Consider the following 20734-nt stretch of genomic DNA (forward strand, 5'->3'; position numbering starts at 1 on the left):
TGGCCGCCCGCCACTCTATTAAGGTCCGAGTTTGCTTATCAGTCCCTTGATAAAAAATAATGCTTAATTTAAGTTGATGAAAAGTAATACAATTATAAAAGAATTTGTTAAAAAAATTTAAATAAAGACAAGAAAACTATTTGGTTAAAATGACAAGAGCACTCTAAAATAAGGTTTGCATTTGATATAAGTATCGTTAGGCAAACGTTAGTTAGGAAACTTTTCCCTCAGGCAAAACAATTGCCCATTAGATATACCCAAAGCACAATATATCAAATGTTTAATCCACTACAGAATCAACACAGGCAGCCCCATATTTTACCAAATGTTACAAGGCCTAGCTAACGTACTTTTTAGGAGGACTTGCCGAGGGCCACCGCCGGATTGCCTGGATTTTTCAACTCGTAACGAAATCGTCTGAGCAAATTTTCAAATAGTTGCTATATCCTTAAAATTCGACGGTAGCTTTCATTTCTTTTACTGTCTATGGTGTTATCATTGCTCTGTGTGTGTGCACTTTGGATGGGTTAAAAGCAGAGCACGAATTCTGAGTATGGGTCACCACACTTGGCTGAATGTCACGTCACTTTCACTTTTTATTTTTGATATCAGTGGTGGGCCGATTGGAGGGGGGGCCTTAAATGGCCCGCGGGCCGGCAGTTTGAGACATAGACATATAAATACCTAGACGCCTCATTGGCCGCTTTGAGCCGTTGCCGCGATCGGGCCGCGATAGGCTACGTCAACGCGTCCGCCATGTGTGAGGGCAAGACTGCCTTAATAACAAATGAAAGTAAACGGGGGAGCTGCGGTTTTTTCTGAATAAAAACACGACAACGTTCACATTTATCAACCGATTTCAGAGGTTTGTGATCTACGTGCAGTTAAAAAAAACGTTGCCTCCAGTTATTTAGTTAGGTTTGGAAAATTATTAATTTTCGTAAGGAATTGTGAAAGCTCACATTTGTCTCACTTGTTGATTTCGTCGATTTTTTCGGTTTACAATTCTAATGTTAATTTAGTATAACTGTGACATATGCATGTAATGTAATTTGAATGTACATTAAATGAAATGTAGTTGTTTTATTGCTTTCTCTGTGTTCAATCCCAACATTTTTCTTTCTTTTTTCTCTCTCTTTCTTGTGTCTCAGGTCAGCACACAGCTCAATCCCTTTGAAATACTGGGATAAAATCTAAATAATACATCTTTAATTGAGAAAATTGAATAAAACAAGTAAATACAAATCAAAATGTGGCACACTTGTAGTCTGCTTTTCATTTTGATAGCACTATAGCCTACAGATGAACTCCACAACAAATAATAACACATGTAACTGATGAGGCTTTATGGATCCAGTGAAAATGAAAATATGTGTGAGGTTTACCTTGCACAACAAAATCTCAAAGTTATGTTTATCACAGACCAGAATATGTAACATATGAATGGCTCATTTTAGTTAATTTCATCATTTACTAATGTTAACTAATGACACCTTATTGTAAGTGTTTTGAACAACATATTGGTAAATGGCAAAGTTTCTTCAAAGTTATTATTTTAATATTTCTGTTTTAGCAATCAAGAAAAGTTTCATTGCTGAAGAAATGGAAGATATCCTCAGACACCTGTGAACACTGAGAAGTGCTTGGAGCCCAAGACAGTGGACATAATCTTTGTTATACCAGTACGTTTCTGACTGGAATAACATGGAGCAGTTAGAGCCAATGAGAAAGTTGGTAAGTACAAGTTAATGTCAGCATGACCATTTCACCATGTTATTTTCTGCAGCAACTGGGGGAAATCTTGACTGAAGTGTACTACTGTTCAACAGCAAGCTTAAGGTTATGCTGAATCTGTATTTATCAAGCATTTTATTGCAGCGTTCACTGTCATTTTTCTGCACAGTGATGACTAGTGAGAAGTGTTTCTATTAATTTACTTAAAAGTTTAGTTAAACAAAAATTCTGTTATTTACTGTACATACATTTTTCCAAACCTCTGACAATTGATTTCTGCAGAATTCAAATGAAGATACTTTGAAGAATGCTGGGAATCAAAACCAACACGTTTGTCAGTCTTAGGCAACATGGGGTGGGATATCATGTAAAGGTTATTTGGAAATAACCTTTATCATGTAAAGGTTACCTTTGGAAAAAGTCGCTTGTTTTGGGCTTGTTTTCACAGGCCTGGTTGCTTATTTGTCTCGCGAGATCTGGCAACACTGGCACTCACCCGCACCACAGATCCCCATCAAGCCTCCAACAGGAACAGTCTCATCCCCCTTGTCTCCTGAGCTCAACTTGCCAAGCGTAATGTATACTCACCTTTTGGTGTTACACTAACCTGTGTCTTTGTTCTGCTGCCCTCAGGACCGCGGATCACCAGCTCATTACCTGTGATTCAATGATCGCTGAAATCTTCTATGATTACCCTGAGTTGATACTGGCTTCGGCACCTAAAGAGAAAGAGAACGTTAGTGAGCGATCTGTGAGTGTGGCTTTGACGTTACAAGAACCCAGCGAACTCACCTGTCTGGATGACTAATCCATGTGACTCTCAGAAGTACCTATATCTTCATTGGTGATTCAACGAGCACTGGACACGGATTCACCGCACACTTGTGCATATCACTTAATAAATCACTGTTCTGAATTCACCTACCCCTGTCTCCCGAGTATATCCTGACAAATATAAGAAAGTTTACTTTTTTTGAATTAAATTACAAAAAAAGAACTTTTCCATGATATTCTAATTTTAGATCTACCTGAATTTGCTTGTACATCTTTTGCTGTTTTTAGGTGCAGAAATGAAAGCTCTCAAAAGACAATAATATCACTGAATTAAGACGTGGAAAGACATAGTTATACAACCATAAATCCTGAGCAATTTTAAAATTAGCAACAAACTAGGAACAGTAATTATTGTTTCACTCAAAAATAAACTGAAATCGTACAAAATGTGTTTAATTTCCAAACTTTGCCATTTACCAATGTGTTGTTCAGAACACTTACAATAAGGTATCATTAGTTAACATTAAATGTAGAAATTAACTAAAATGAGCCATTCATATGTTGCAGTTTAATTATTTGTCACCGTTTGATTTTTTTTACATATGTTACCCGACTGTTTAATGTTTATACTAATAAAATTATATAATGCAAGTATAAGTAAATGCAAGGGTAGTTTTGCAAAATGCTATATCTGTATAACGTTTTTTTATTTTTATGGTTTTGGCTGTAATTGTGTAGTTTTGTAAATACATTTTCTTCATGCCAACTTGATCAAGTGAGTTCTTTAAAATGGACTTTAAAATTGCATTCATCATAATCTACGTTAGATGTGTTATTCATAGTTGTGTTATTTATGTATTATAGTATATATAATGGAAATAAAAGTAAAGTTTTGGCTGCGTATCAATTTTAAATGTAGGATTAGTGTAGGGTAGATATTAAAAATTAATTTGGGCCACATCCAGCGTGCTGTGCACTTTATACTTCAACATTACAGTAGGCTACCACACAGAAATCACAACAGGAAACTAAACGTCTGCCTTATACTGCAGTAAATAAAGTGCTTTCAAACTTTCTAGGGTATATTTCATTTGAAGACTTTGGGACTTGCGGATATGAAACAAAACATGTAACTTAAACATTTCATAAAACAAACAGCGCAAAAAACTGTAGTTTCAAACATGACCACGAGAGGTCACTGTCATTCCACAACCAAATTTCACAGGTTCACTCACTTGATGACAAATTTGGTGATTTAAGTTAAACTTTCTGGTGTTTTGTACGTGTACGATGTCACAGTTACACTTCAAGTTTGCCATGTAACATGATAATAATAACATATGTAATCTCCTGTAAATCCTGTAGCTCGTGCTCTGAGCTGCTGAGGATCCAGAGCTCGCGCTGGGTGACTGTGTGCTGCTTCGCGCTGCCACGAGACTTTCTGCCTGGACGAGACCACAACAGGACGTCTGAAGTCAGAGACACTTATCAAAAAGAGAAAACTGATTTGTTCTCTTTCTTTCGTTGGATTATAATGGAAAGCTGTGCGGTCAACAGATAACTAATGAGAACTAATCTTAATCTTGCTAAATTATCCAGGTGAGGCGGTACATTTCTTAACATAATATAGCAGTTTTGGCACGCTCGCCGCGGTTCCAGTTTAAATTACTGAGAAGCGCGTGCACAGGTAAAGACTCGACAGGTAAAACAGCATCATGATGCTGATAGAACAAATGCGCAGGTCAGTCTCTCCTGTTTAGGATTCAGAATCGCCAGAAACGTTAATGGGACATTTTAAAGAGAACCCCTGTGGCAAAAATGAGCGTCTATTCTCACCTATGGCGGATCCTGCAGATATTCTTGGCAACGATAATCACGGCTGTCACACAAGGTATGTGGATTTCTTAAAGTCTAAAAGTTGGAAGAGCTAATAATATATAGATGACATTCATGAACTGACATTCAATGTTTTGGTAAGTGTGTATTTAGGACCGGGTAAGAGGTCTGTAATAGCCGAAAAATGACTGTGCAGAAAGACTTAAAAACATCTAAATGCTTTCTATAGCCTACAGGCTATTTACTCTATCTGGTCATGTTAATAGACAGGAAACACAACATCAATTTTAAAATATACTGTATTTTATTATTTATTATTTATTTTTTCAGTACTAGAGACACACACCGCCTCCTCCCCTTTTTATACTTATTTTATTGGTTTGATAAACTGTTATCTTTCCAGCTGTTAAAATCATAGAGCAATGCCATAACATCGACATAATCAGGTAAATGATAATTAACTTATACTTTTTCAAGAGACGTCATTTCTGGCTCACTTGGTGCCATAGGCAAGATACTTCATATCCAGAGGAAAAGCAGTACTTTTACTTAAGGGTGTTACTCATGTCATGTCCAATATAAATTTGCATGCAAAACACATCTGAACTTGACATTCCCATAATGAATTGCCATTGATATCCTGATAGCAACTCCTTTTGTGTTCCACATATTAAAGAAAATGATCTGCAGAAAGTGACTCAACTGGTAAAATGTATATAAGAGAATGGGTGATTTCTTCTGCAGTTATTATGAATGTGCACAATCTTTCATGTATTATCTTTATCTGTAAGGTACTTAGCTGCAGAAACTGCTTTGCTTTCAAGACCTCAGCATCTTGGATAAAGATATGATGAAGATTAAACCCCTATGAAACTGATTTTTGATTTGATTCTGATTTTGGATTCAGATCTATTCCTAGCCATTCTTCAAATGTCTTTGTTCACTTCTCATTCTTTAGTTTTCCATTCCTCTATTTTTCCTCAGTCCCTTCTGTAGTATTTTTTGCAGTGAATCTAAAGGCATGGTCTGGATAGGATTAGTGCTCATCCCGTCCCAGAAACAGTGTTTCTACAGCTTCTCTCACGCATAGGGGCTGAGACATCTGTGCTGTGTGTGTCCTCTATCTTCAGTGGTGTTTTAAGACATTTTAAAATCATTTTTGGGTTTTTGCACACAAAACACACACACACACACACACACACACACACACATATATATATGTAAATGATATCACACAATGTGCCCTTCTTGTAGTATTAGTGAAATACATGCTTTTATACAAGCTCTTAGTTAATATTGAGTATCTTACATTTCAGATAAAATATGTTCAGTTCGTTTATAAAGCCTATATTTTTTTTACATTTCCAAAAGAAGCAGAAGCATCAAGCAACCAATCAAATTTGAGATATTTCATGAGTTCTGGTTTGTCCAGCTCACAATCAGTCATAGTGTTGTGCAGTGCAATAGCTTCACTTACCGTAAATGCATTCAGTGCTGAATATTATTATTATTTTTTTTAAGTTCAAGCAGTCAGATTGTGCATGATGAATATTGACGGTGGAAAAGAGAGAAAGGGGGAAAAGATATCAAAAGCTTTGCTTGCATTCAGTATAGACCCAGTATGATGTTGTGTTAATTGTTGCCCAAGTACAAATCAATGAAAATATCTTATTTTTGAGGCATATTTCTTTAGGATGTATCAGACTGATATCAGATTACTTTATACCTTAGGGTCATATGCAGCCATATGTTTTACATTCATTTTAATATTGTCTATTAAGATTTCTTTAACCCCATCGTATCATCATAAGTCTTTGTCAGTAGGATGCCCTTAAATCACCTGCTTAGGATTTACTGTGGTGACATTTGGCATTAAGGATGTATTATAAAGGTTAGTACAGACTTACAAGGTAGTGAGCTTGCTTGTTGACAATATAGTAATGTAGTATGATCACAGAAAGAATCTGCTATATACTAACAGCTATCATAATATTATATTTATGTCATCAGTATGAAATTCTTCCAGCATCAAGTCCCCAATTGGGCAGAGTGAACGGCCTCTGCTCTACCATCTGTGCTTGTTCATCCTGAAGCATAAACAGTACTGTATCTGCTGCATTGAATCTCACTGTAATGGATTGCGTTTTTTACCCTAACAAGATGTTTGTTAAACACAGATATACAGTGTGTATTGGAAATTCATAGATGATCTCTAAATGGCTTGCAAAATGTAAATGTAAATTAGTATTTATTTACCAGAAGTAATGTTCCAATTTACTATATTTACTGACGTATTTCCTTTTAAAGTAACTGAATGTGTCAAACTGTGTCGGTTAAAGTTTCATAGCAAGAAAGCGTGTCATTTCCAGTTTTAAGGAGTCTGAAGTGTTTGGAAGAAGAGAGGCAACTGTTGATGTGTCTCAAGAGGATGCACATCTGTGCTGTCAGCTAAACTGTTTGTAGTCCTCTGAGTCTTTTCACTGTATTCTCACAGCATGTAGTTTTTCAGTGTTTTCAAAACTACTCAAGAGTTTCCTTTTTCACAAAACATTTCAGGTTGGTCCAGACCTCCAGGAAACATTTAGTACAGTGAAACTAAATGATACCATCAACTAATATTGTATAGTTATAGTTTTTAATCATTAATTTAGTAAATATAATAAACTATAATAATCATATGTTTTTTGTTGCAAATTTGGTTGTGTTGTGTTGGGTCACCAGTTGATTTCAGTTGTAAACTATGGCTCCTGAAGCAAAACCAGCTCAGAAGCCCTGATCTAGAACAGTACATCAGTAACGCCACTTTTGCTGTTAAAACTGTTGTGCTAAGTACATACTAAAACAGATAATGCATGGATGTATATAATCTGAGTTATTTTATAATATGTATTTTCAAGTAGTTTGTCTCTGATGTTTTAGTTTAAGTTCAAGTTCAGTTATTTATTAAGCAGATTTAAAAACATCACAAGACTGACCGAAGTGCTGTACGTTAAAATCAAACCACAAACACCTAAAACAGAAATAATAAAAAATATGAATTTAAAACCAAAGGAATGACAGATAAACATTCTGAAGACAGATTTATAATCAAGATCATAATAAAATGTAATAAGAACAGGATCGGCAGATTGTTCCATAACCGAGCCCCAACCACAGAAAAAACTCGATCGCCTCTATGTTTAAGTCTGGACTGAGGAATTAAAAGTAGATTCTGGTCACTGGATCATAGACTTCTAGTGGGAGTTTAAAAATGCAACAGCTCTGAGAGATCACTATTGGTTATGTAAATATTTATACACCAGTAAGAGAACTTTGAATCGATTCTAAATTGAATAGGCAGCCAATGGAGGGCCCTCAGTATAGCGGTGATGCAGTCACATTTGCGATTTTTTAAAGAAATCTAGCAGCAGCGTTTTGGACCAATTGTAGGCGAGTGAGTTGCAGTAATCTAAGTGTAAAGTAATAAAAGTGTGGACAGCCATCTCTAACGTCACAGTATTTAAAAAGTGTTTGATTTTAGACAGCAAGCGGAGTCTGTAAAAACTGGAACCAATTAGAGAAGAGATATGTTTGTCCAATTTTAATGACTCAACAAGATGGACACACAGGTTTAGCACACAAGAAGATCTGAAGGAAGTCCAGATCTAGGCTGGAGGCCTGAGAATGATCAGTAGGAATGAAAACAATCACCTCTGTTTTATCTTCTTTTAACATTAAAAAATGTTGAGCTAGTCAGATTTTGACCTCGTCTAAGCTCCTTAGTAAAGTGCTGAAGATTATTTTTTTTATGTTCAAATCAAATCAAAATAGTACCATTTCTCTATGCTCGACCTCTCTATTTGGCAGTGACAACCTTTTGTCCTGCCATAGCCATGCTATTTATCCCTATATGTATATATTTTTAATGCTCTCTAATGTAACTGACCATATGTACAGTCATGACATAAATTTTGTGTTTTGCAAAGTTTGCTCCTTCAGTATTTGTTAATTATTTTCCCCCGTTTATACTGAAAAACATTGATAAGCATATCATAATTTTTTAAGGCTTTTATTTGCAAAAATATATATGATAAGTCAATATTTACAGCGTTGACCCTTGTTCCTCATAACCTCTGCAATTCGCTCCGGCATGCTGGATATTACAGTAGCTTCTGGGCCAAATGTTTTAGAATTTTTATGGCATGTAAAAAATCTTGTGTGATATCATTTGTGTTTGTTTGTTTGTTTGCTGGGTTTGATTGTATTTGTTATACTTGTTATTTTTTTATTGTTTTTCCATGAAAATAGCCTCTGATGCTGACATGGCTTTAAATAAATATATACTACTATACTGCATGTGAGGCCATTTTGATGCAGATCGATGATGGCTGCACAAGTTTATTTGGAGGTAACCATTGCTAACAAGAACACAATGATTGTAAGCACTTCTTTCCTCCTTTTATAGCAATCAGTCTACTCTTACAATCTAAATAGTATGGTAGTGATTAACTTGACTAGTAATCATTCACACTTTCACATGTGCTGCTGATATGATTATGATTATGAAGCTGTTAGCAATTATTTAAAATGCATCTGATCACTCTACACAATAATCTAGAAACAATGGGAATGTACACCACAACATCTTAAGCAGCAGACTTTGCAAAACACAAAAATTACGTCACTGCCAAACCTTTTGGCCATGATTGTACATTAAACATGCATGGTAAACGTACTGAGCATATCTAAGTGCACATTAAACATACTGAGAAATTTATCTCAGTGTTTAGCATGCATCCTTAACACTGTTTTCCCCAGAGTGTGGCTAGCAGGCTTATTAGCCCCTCATACGTAGGGATTTAGAGCTGAATCCATCCAGATGTTAGCTATGTCATCTGCTGAAATGGAGGGTAAATAGAATGGATGCTGACCTGTTGAACTGTTAATGCTAATGCATCCAGTCCTGCTGATGGCTAGCACAGACACCCTTACATGATCACAGTCTACACTCCAAATGTGCAAAATTATAGAATGACACACATATTTAAAAAAACGTCAGAGGCAAACCACTCCCCACAAAGACACATAAATAATAAATATATAAATCATCTGATTAGATATTTAGACATTTCTTTAGAGATGAATCAAGTTTTTAAACATTTATGCACAAAAACCAACTTAACTCTGCTAATTCTCCAGTAGTTGTAACATGCTAATTTATGCATACGTTTCACTATTTTATAATCTCATTAAGTATTTCCTTTATGAGTTTGAATTTGATAAAGAAATTAATTAAAGAATGTTTGTGTACATGTGTGTTTCTGGAGCCTCGATTAAAATGAATGATTTTTTGTCTTTGCCTGTGCTGTCACTGCTTCTGCTGTATGTATAAGTTTAGGGTTGCATTGTCCCATGAGTTTAGTATGAGATTAGTCTGTAATGACTACATGACCCTACCACTCAGTGTACCTTTTTAAAATTACTTCCAGGAATTTTATGCATTCTCTTTTGAGCTCTTTATGTTTATTTTTACTGGCACACAATTCACTTAATTTTGAGTTTATAAGTCTGCCGTGGTTTTTCATGAATCTGCTAGAATATTGAATTGATATTGTGCCCGTAAAATGAAAGTGGTTTAAGAAGGGGTGGATTAAACTACGCAGTATTGGATGCAACATATCAAATTTACATTAGATTTTGATTTTCATTATAATAAAATGTATTTTTCCATATGTGGCTGATACTAGTATATTATGAAATAAACATTTGATAGTGCTTGAATGCCACTTATTTGTTTTTGAACTATTACAGACAATACTGCTTTTGACAATCCTCACAATACCATCTGGTCTTCATACAGTGCATTTTAGTTTCCTTTTTAACTATAAATTATTAAAATAAATATGAAAGATCAAGAAAACCACAGTGCATTTTATGTTTATGTGCAGCCTGGTCTCACAGTGGAAATGTCACTCTAGCAGTTGTTTTATTCTGCACATATAAGATGTTTTTATGATGTTTTAATTCTTTGTGAATGAATGAGTGCTATATGATTAAATTAGTCTTATTTCATATACTTCATTACAGAGTCTCATTAAGGATACATTAAAAAATAAGTTTACTTAATGAGCTCAGCAGTGTGAATAATATTACAAGAAAAAAAAAAGAAAAGATTATACTTTTGAGTCAAATGCTTAATTAGTAGATTGCTAAATTATATTCAAAACAGTCAATAGTGTATGACTTTGGCATGCTGGGAGATTTAAATTGGGATATTAAAAATATTTTCATGGCAGAAATGTTGCTATGATACACACAGGTATTTCAAAGTGTGATAATGTCTGATCTACTGTATGCTTCATAAAGTGTACAAATTCTTTTGGGGCCAGTTTATGTGATATATTGGGATGTCATACAATTGAAAGTAGTGGTAATTTAATACTTCAAAAAGTTTTGTTTTGTTTTTTTCATTATAAATAACCAGATGTGAAAAAACCATGGCCATTATAGGCACCCAAAACATCCATCCATCCATTCTCCAAACAGCTTGTCCTATGTACTGATGACAGAGATGCTGTCATCAGAGAACCTATCCCAGCATTTCAGGCCCAAGGCAGGGGCTTAAAGCACTTATTATTTAAGGCAGCCTCCCAACCAAGTTCTAACCAGGCCAAGCTTGTATAGCTTCCAAGATTGGGGTTTCCCATTGTTGTATGGTTGTAGGCAAGGTCCAAAATCAAAACAAAGAGACATTTTGGTGGTGCACTGCACAGCACTATACAGACCCGTGGTATGCCATGAAGACAACATTACACCTAATTTCTCTATTTTTTTATTTGTGTCTTTGTTCTTCTTCAGAACTGGACAGTCAGGAGATCTCTGATGCCACCAAATCCTCCACCCCATATCCGTTGTTCCTTCCTGTAACTTACCAGGTATGGGATGCTGACTACTTTCTCTTAAAAGAGGCTGGACAGGACATCATGCGAAATTCTAGCATGCAGAGCCACACGCAGCCGTTTGTTGTGCTCCAAGCGGGACGTCTCCCTGTTATCAATGCCAGCTATGGCCCACTCTCTACCAAACAAGAGATCCCCCTAGACTTAGTGCAGTCAGTGCAGTTATTCCAGCCATCACCACAAGTTTTCACCCTCAATTGGAAAGTCCAATCCTTTGTCCTGACCAGATGGGTCTATTCATCTTCTCCCAAAGTGCGAGTCCTGTTTTACGTGGCTGGAAGAGACTGGGACAGAGGAGAGAAAGAGAAAGAAATGAAAGATGAACTGCCTTGTGTGACTGTGTATGCCTTCTGGCAGACTCAGGAGGTTCGGGGCTCCTGTGTCATTGGAAATGAGCATGGGACTTGTATGGCAGAGGTTGATCCTCCTGAAGGTTGGTTCAGCCCAGTTGAAGGCAGTTCCAGTCGGGAAAGACAAGGGCCAACGCAGGGGAATCCTGTGGAGCTGTATTATCAGGCCAGACCCAGCGCCTACGGCCCATGCACAGCCAGTGGGGTGGAGGGCAAGAGGTGGGATATGGGTAAAGAAAATGCTGGCCAGCCTCAATCTGAGTACATGCCTGTGACCCCCATGCAGAGGATCGGGAGCGTTCGGCTCCTGCAGGTCAAACAGGGGGCCATGCCGGTGTCTGTGCTCAGACTGAGAGAGGCTGTGGTCATCCAAACCTCCTCAAAACCGCTTAAGAAGACTGATATTGCCTCGTTTTATGTGTATGTGAAGAGCTCAGCCAACCTGAATACTTTCTCCCTCAGGTAAGACTCAAGAGTTTTTCCCCTTTTAATTCACTTCTTCTCAGTATTTGAATGGTAAACACATGTATGCATTGGCAAAGCAACATATATTTCAAAGTTTACATTTTAGAAGTCCATGCATTTCCTGGAAATCAAACCCAATACCTTGCTGTTGCTGGTGCTATGCTCTACTCTAAGGAACTTGGGAATGCCTCACCACTGCTTTAGTGCTTTATGAGAAACATACCAATGAACTGGAAACAAGATTTTTATTGGATAATGCATTTTTCCTGAAAAGATTTTACCAGTAATGTTATCATCCTTTCTGGAAGTAGTGCAGACTATCAGTGTGGTGTGGGGAAATACATGTCAAGAAAAAAACATTCAGTGATATTCTGAGGTGTTTTTCTGACTGCAGAACTCTAGGGCCATCAAGTCTGAGAACATAGCCTGTAAAACTCATTGTGCAGATTTGAGCAGCTAGCTACTGTATATGGCTGACAAAGACATCCATGTTTATTCCCTCCACAAACACATTTTCTTAGCTTCTCTCGCTTTGGCTGCACATTCATTGTCATGCTGTGCTTTAAAAAGCATGTCTAAATAGAGAGCCTCAGCTTAGTTAGAGAAGGTGAGCATAATTTAGGAGCCAGAAAGGGTTTAACCACAACCTATGCTTATAGTATTCTTATACTATTTTCAATAAAAGATTTTCTAAAGATAAATAAACACTTAAATTTGAAGTGGTATAAGCATCAAATAAAAAGTATTTCCACCCATTACCCATTATGTTCTGCAGCTGGGTTATATCTTGGCTTTTCTGTAAAAGTGTGCAAAATGGGTTTGGGACAGTGTGTGTAATTTCTACATTTGTAGAACTGAAGTTTGGGTCTCATTTTTAATGTTCTCTGGGTATGGAAGTAAATGTATTTATTTTAAGGTGGTTGATGTTGTACTATTAATGTTTTTCTGCCACTATGAATGACTGAATGGAAGTGAGGACCTGACTCAATTTGACGACCTGAACTAACCTTGCCATTCAGTGAAATTATCTGATATTTTTTTTAAACTGATACGTTTTGAATTACCCTGACTTAAGTTTGGGGGATATTTTATTTTTATTTCTTAAGTATTAAGACATTTTTTAAATTATTTTAATTATTATCTAGGCTGGATTGTAACATCATGATATTCTGACTTTATGCCCCTATATTAAAGTTTTCATTTTAATTCAGAAATGCAAAAATGTGTTCATCATTAATCAGTAAAATGAATGTCTCTCATTAATGGCTAAACATCAACTCCTTCTCTTTAAAGAATTAGATTTGAGATGTGTAAGAGTTTGTGATGCAGTGGATTTCATCATTGAAATGTGTGGAAAATTTCCTAAAATTAAATTAAGAAGCTTAAGAAGACTGATGTAGACTTTCAGTATTGTGTTTTTCAAAAGCTACTGTCTACCTGGAAAGCTGCTGTACTTGTGATTTATGATCATACTGTACATGTGCACTTTTGTAATGTGTAGACCATTTTATATTCACATGTCTGGTTGTGTCTGTTATTATTGTGTCCCCTTCATTCTTAACATCCATCTATCAGGCTTCCCTGGTGAAGTTCAGTTCTCTCTGAAGCACACTTCATCTCCTCCTGCATGAGTGTGTTTAAGCCTTTCTTTTCTTTTTCTTTTTTTTGTCTGATGTACCATCTCTCTCTTTCTTTTCGCCCTGTTGCTCTTGCCACTTAATCACTGTCGCCTTAAATCTCAGTCTGTCCACGGCCAGCTCTCCTTTATACAGCTCACATCAGTCACTGCAAGCCCACCGAGGACAACTGTACCACGAGACGTGCCTTCTCTTCTCTTCTCTTCTCTTCTCTTCTCTTCTCTTCTCTTCTCTTCTCTTCTCTTCTCTTCTCTTCTCTTCTCTTCTCTTCTCTTCTCTTCTCTTCTCTTCTCTTCTCTTCTCTTCTCTTCTCTTCTCTTCTCTTCTCTTGATTTTTTCCCAATTCTCACCATTAACTAGTTGTTGTTATCTTGCCTATTATAAACATAATAGGTGTTTATTAGTACTTATAAACCGCATATTCTACATCTCTAATCCTACCCAATACCTAAACTTAACAACTAATTTACTGACTATTAATAAGGAGCAAATTAGGAGTTTATTGATCAAAAGTTGTTGTTAATGATTTGTTAATAGCATCAGACAAACATACAGTAGTTGGACTTTAAAATTGTCAGACTCTGTTCTGTGTTTTGTGTGTGTTTTTCTCCCCATATGTGCTCCATGTTATTTTTATGCCCTCATTTGGTCCTTCCTGTTCCCATTATGTTCCCTGATTAGTTCATTTTCTTCAGCTATGTCAGTAATTATCTTCATGTGCTCCTGTGTATTTAAAGTGTGTTCTGCCCCTCATTTTCTGTCCGGTATTGTATGTGTTTGTCAGTGTGCGTCAGTGTTTCCACGAATTGGAAGAATAAAGACTGTGTCTCCTCGTTCCTCCACAGTAGCAGAATCATGACAAACAATATATATATATATATATATATATATATATATATATATATATATATATATAATTATTATTATTATTTTTTTTGTTGCCATTTTTAACACTTGAATCAGGCATGTATTTTTTTTTTACTGTACAAATAAAGGCAGCCTTGCTGAGCAGAAGATAATTATTTTAAAATATTAGAATATATTAGAGATCCCAGTTTGAACACTATGTGTGAATATTATAATAAATATATTAATAGAGCTGTTGTAGGGTAAATATTATGATCATTATTATTGTCTTTTTTCTTTTATTTTACAGAACAACAGTAAAATTACAGTACTATCATTTATGAATGTCGATGGAGTTGTTGCATTATCTTGGGTTTTATTCTGCCAGAATCCCGCAGGAAGATCTCATTGCTTCTTTTTGTTGACAACAGCATGCAGATTTATGAAGGATTCTAGTTACGAATTTGGGAAGATGTTTGTAACACGTATCGACGAGTATCACAGTTTCAGCGCAGATTGTCCCCACGCTTTGGACTTTGAAACCTAGCGCCACTTGCTCTGCCATTGCTGTCAGAATATATGCAATTCGTGAGTGGATCAGAAAATACAACATTCTGCAGTTTTTAAAAAGATTTTCTGGAGGCCATTTCACAATTTCAGTCATCATACAGTAGGCTAACCACCAGCATCAGCCACCTCTTCTCATCGGAGACATGTGATGCAGCACCTCTCGCTGTCAGTGCTTCGTGCTTTCTCTGATAGTTTCAAATACTTTGACACAGCTGACATGTTTGCTGCATACCTGTCAACCCTCCCAGTTTTCCCAGGATTCTCCCGCATTTTACCATTCTATCCCCGCTATCATCCCTTTTAAATATTTTCCCGTATAAAATTCCCACTGGGGGCATTTTTATATGTTTGCTATGAATTTGCATTTTTCAATAGGCACTTCTGCTCTTAGACCAACACCAAAAACAACCTTTTTTATTTTTACGCAAAAAACATAAATGTGTAAATGTGAATAATTTAAGATACATTTCAAGGCATATCATATAGCATATTTTTTTAAAGACATGAAACCAGGGGCCATATGTACTGTATAAAGCCGCTCAATTCTAAGAATGCTGTCATTTTACTCTCATTCCTAGACTTAAGAATAAGAGTGATTCATAAAGGTTCCCAAGTGTTAAGACTACTTCTCAGCTAAATTATTTAAGAGAGCTGGAGAGGTATTCTAACCTATAGGAGTATCAAGATGGCAGCAAAGAGGAGGAGAAACACACTATTCAATGAAGAAATGACTGATAAAACTATGCTAATTTCACCAAGTCAATTCTTTTTGTAACTGCCCAAGTAAGACATTTTATAACTTCTTCCACACTACAAATCAATGCTCTAACTGCAGAAATGAAAATAGTAATTAACATTTTTTTGGCTGAGAAATTGGAAAAATGCAGCAATGCACTGGTGAATTTTTTATGACCCCACATTTCACTTAAACCATCAAAATACGAGGGAAAAACACTGACCACTGTTGCCAACTGCTTTCAGTTGAAAGTAGCTAAAACAGTCACTAAATGTTGCTAGATTATGTCATAATGGCATGTTCACTGATCTCTATAAATATAAATATGGATCAGTGGGAGAGTTTTTGAATGTAGATGAGGTTTGTCCAAGAAATTGATTTGTTGGTAGGCTTTTGAAAAAAAGTCTTGTAAGGGGTGAGGAATTCACTAAGTCTAGTGACAAAATTACTAAATTGGCAACATTGATATTAATTACTTTTTTGGTTGATCCACTTGTTTTTGCATCTGTTCATAATCTCTGCCATGGCCAATTGAATTATTATTACGTTTCATTGAATTATTATCACAAATAAAACAATTGACTCAACTGATTGCAACTACGCAATATGCTTACAAAATCTTTAACTTTTTTTGTAATTAAGGGTGAAGATCATCACTTTTGGCCACTACTATAAGGAAGTTCATTGCCTTTCCAGCTGATGGTCAAACCATGCTGCAAAATGAGGATTGTGGGCTTTCCCACAATGTTGGAACCATTGATGGAACTCATGTTCACATCATTGCTTTAACTGTAAATGAGGAGACATACCAATAGCAAACTACTTCAGAGCATCCGTAATAATTTGTGATAATTTTGCACAATTCAAAGCATTTTTTTAATACATTTAAATATTAAAATATTTCAATGTCTCAAGTAATTTTTTATTATACTTACATTAAATGATTGGTGTTGTGCTGCTGTGACTTTACATGAGCAGGCTCACTATTTTTTGGGCCATTTTGAGTTGACATCATTGTAGTCCTTAGTTCACAACACTTAAGTGTCAGCTCAGTCAACACTTAAGAATCAGTCTTAGACTTTACTTAAAGTTGCTTTAAGCTTCTTTATAAAAGTCTCCTACTCTTAGACAAGTCCTACTTTTTACTAAGAGTTTTTAAGTCCTACAAAGAACTTTTTGACACTGAAGTCAAAGCTTAAAGACATAGTTCATCCAAAAATGAAAATTTGATGTTCATCTGCTTACCCCCAGGGCATTCAAAATGTAGGTGACTTTGTTTCTTCAATAGAACACAAACAAAGATTTTTTTAACTCAAACTGTTGCAGTCTGTCAGTCTTATAATAGATCTGAATGGGAATCATGGCTTTGAAAGTAAAAAAAAACATACATAAACAAAACCAAATTAAACCCTGCGGCTTGTGACGATGATATGAACAGTATTTATATAGTTTTTTACCTCTGATTCAACAGAATGTCTGAACTGTCCTGAGCATGTTTGTGTCTTCTTCTTCTTCTGCTTTATGGCAGATCGCAGACTTGTAAGTGCATTACCACCACCTATCTCTCAAATGGACCATTGACACTCTATCTATAATCTCAATTAGGAGTGTCATATCATTCCCATTCAAATATGATGCCATAAATTTCCATTATTTTCACTGGGGGGACAGGTAAGAATAAAAGAGTTTAACAGATTATTTAGCATTTTCTCAAAAATGCAAATATAAATGTACAACAAATGGCATTCCTCAGAATAAGCCAATGGCATTTTGTTTATCCCATTGTTCCTTACATTTGGCACTTGGTGAGTGTTCATTCAGGATCTGTGTGTTTTCTTCACTACTTGGTCATTTAATATTCTCAATATGGTTCTCTGGCATTTCCTGTACGTGTTTGAGTATGTGCATGGCATTTCAAAGCCTACATTCATTATGTGAAATGTCATGGATGTTTGATGGATAATTGAAAAAGGACTCCCAAATGGACTCGTGATAGCAGATGTCGAGCTTGCTCTGATATACCCTCTACCAAAATACTGTGAGGTTCTCAACACTGACAGAAGGTGATTTGGGATGGATGTTAGACAAGATGTTTGGTCTCCATAGGTCAAATGGATTGATTTGGTGCGTTAAATGTCGGTCTTGAACAGATATTTCCGGATTGTCAGAGAGGGATAAGTGTGGACTTAACAAACTGTAAAGGGGCATGTTGCATCGATTTTCTAGGGGCAACATTTGTAGCCGCTCACAAAGGCTGCATTTATTTGTTTAAAAATAGAAATATTGTGAAATATTATTACAGTTTAAATTAACTGTTTTCTGTGAAAATTTCAAAATGTAATTTAATCCTGTAATGGCAACACTGAAATCTGAGAAGCTATTACCATTACCAGTTTTCAGGAACACATGATGCTTCAGAAATCATTCTAATATTATGATTTACTGCTTAATTATTAATAATAGTTCTTATTATCAATGTAAAAAAAAAAAAAAAAAACTTTCAGGATTCTTTGATGAACAGAAAGTTCACAAGAACACCATTTATTTGAAATATATATTTTTGTAACATTATAATTGTCACTTAACTGTTTACAGAGATATGTTATTGCACAAACATATAAATATAATGCAAGCATGTAGTGTTTCAAAATGGGAATTAGATTTTAGTTTATAATGACACGATTCTAATCAAAAGTTACAGTATTAAACATTATGAAATATGTTGCATTTGAAACCTTTTTCTGGTACTAGAAGTGAAAATGCACAGTCAGAAACTTGCAAAGAAAAGATGACAAAAGAAAAAAAGGGATATTGTGAGAGTTTTCGATAACATTTTCGTTCAAGAAAGTGAGGCTAAAATCTGGTTTTTCGTCTGAATAGTCCCAGAATCTTCTCTATCAATGCCAAGATTAATGCTCCCTTGAGCCCTTCACTTGAGACAGTGATTACATCTTACAAGAACAGAGTACAGATGGTCTCACACAAACACACAAACAAACACACACACACACACACAATCTTGAACACAAAGATCATATTTTTTTAACAACCCCAACATAACCATAACCCTGTATTACATGCACAAAATACACAAATCTTACTGTTTTCATTAACAAAATCAACATAATATAATCTTACCCATGCTTATATGTTTGCAAACATGATTATGTGTGTGTTCAAATGTTCAAAACATACAGATGAAAACACAAATAGGGTTCTGACATTACAAAAGATTTAGCGGGTGCTGAAATCTGGAAAGTGCATTTTGCAACATGTCATATTTTTATGCCACTCTGTGTGGTTGTATTTGTTCTCAGGAAGCTTTTAGATTCTGTTCCAAGAGCTCTAATAGTCCCTTGAGCTAAATATGATTTTGACACTATTGAGCTGACAAATTTCCTTTTCCTGTGGGTACATAATGTTGCAGTTGTATGATCAATTATATTGATACATTATTCTGATTATAGTTTGATATGGGGTCAGTATGACAGGTCTGGGAGTAACAGGAACTATATAGACATTTGCCTAAGATGGCCTTAAATGAACTTCTTGGAGTTGCTGATGTTGAACAGAGGAACATTTGGATTGTACAATATATAGCCAAAGTGACAGTTGTTTGTTTCTTTGGGTGAGCTTCTAAGCAATGAAATTAAGTTATTATGGGGAGGGGGTTGTGCTCATGTGTGTGACTGTGTAGGTCTGGGTTGTCATGACCGTTCAGGCTTGGCTAACTGGGTCTGATGTGGATGTCATTGATTTCCTGTCCTCTGTAAGGGAACAGAGACAAACACCATTTTCTTTGCCCCTGTATTGGAAACAACACTTTCAGCCTCAGCTTTACACTCCTTGAACAGACTACCATTGGCCTTATCTCCCCATGCCATACACATCCACCCACACATGCAAATATGCTATGTATAGAAACTCAAGCATTGCTCTCCAATGAGGATGGAACCAGTAATAAATAAAACAGTTAAAAACAAACTTACAGTTTCAAAAGAACAATATGACATCCATCTAAATGTGTAAGATATTACCAGTTTCTGTGGTGCTTTAAAAAGGATAAATGTAAAGACCCACCTTTTCTGAGATGATTTTACCATACAAACTTTCTGACAGGTGTCACTGTAGCTCAAACAGCAGAGCATGTTGCTAGCTATGCCAAGACAAGGATTTGATTTCCAGAAAATGCAGGAACTTATAAAAGTATGTTACATACTTTCACTGAAGGAGATGTTACACTGATTAATTACACCAGTGTAAACGTATAAATGTTAAATAACAAAGGGCCCAGAATCAAGCCTTGGGGTACACCACATTATAACAGTATACCCATTTTTTTAATTTTAAAAATATATTTTTAAAAGTGATACTAGGCCAAATCTAATTAAGATGTTCCCTCCATTTTTATTTTTTACTCTTAACAGAGCCATGGTCAAAAAGCGTGTGTGCTTCCGTACAGCCACACCTAGCAACACACTACTATGGGACATCACCCTAGACACAGGCCCAGATGGGAGTGTTGGAGTAATCTGTCAGAGAAAGTCAACTGCAAATGTGAAAAGGTGAGTGTGTTTGTTAAGGAAAATTGAATGAATTACTTTTAATCAGATGATTAGGTAGTGAATAACCAACTCTAATTGGTGACTCTGATTAACCATTGACAGACAGGAAATATTGTCCATGGAAACAGTGATTTTACATTCTAAAGCAAATTGCTCAAAGTGTAGTTTTGTAATTATTCCAGTAATTTGTTGATTAAGCCCCGTTCACACACGACTTTTGTCGCTGCATGTCGCCAGAGGCTGGCGATGAGGTTGCTAGTGGGCGTTCTCAATACTTGTTGCC

General features: G+C 35.9%; 1 protein-coding gene across 1 annotated transcript in view; it reads left to right on the forward strand.

Moving 5' to 3' along the window:
* Positions 1-3879: 3879 nt before the first annotated feature.
* Positions 3880-20734, forward strand: part of LOC132097529 (transmembrane protein 132C) — a 40716-nt gene continuing 23861 nt past the window's right edge. The window contains exons 1-3 of the mRNA XM_059503310.1: positions 3880-4399; positions 11182-12094; positions 20314-20451. Of these exons, the coding sequence (XP_059359293.1) occupies positions 4327-4399; positions 11182-12094; positions 20314-20451 (1124 nt within the window). The 5' untranslated portion in view covers positions 3880-4326. The remainder of the gene's footprint in view (positions 4400-11181; positions 12095-20313; positions 20452-20734) is intronic.

Source organism: Carassius carassius, chromosome 21 (assembly GCF_963082965.1).
Source record: "Carassius carassius chromosome 21, fCarCar2.1, whole genome shotgun sequence".
NCBI classification, from domain to species: domain Eukaryota; kingdom Metazoa; phylum Chordata; class Actinopteri; order Cypriniformes; family Cyprinidae; genus Carassius; species Carassius carassius.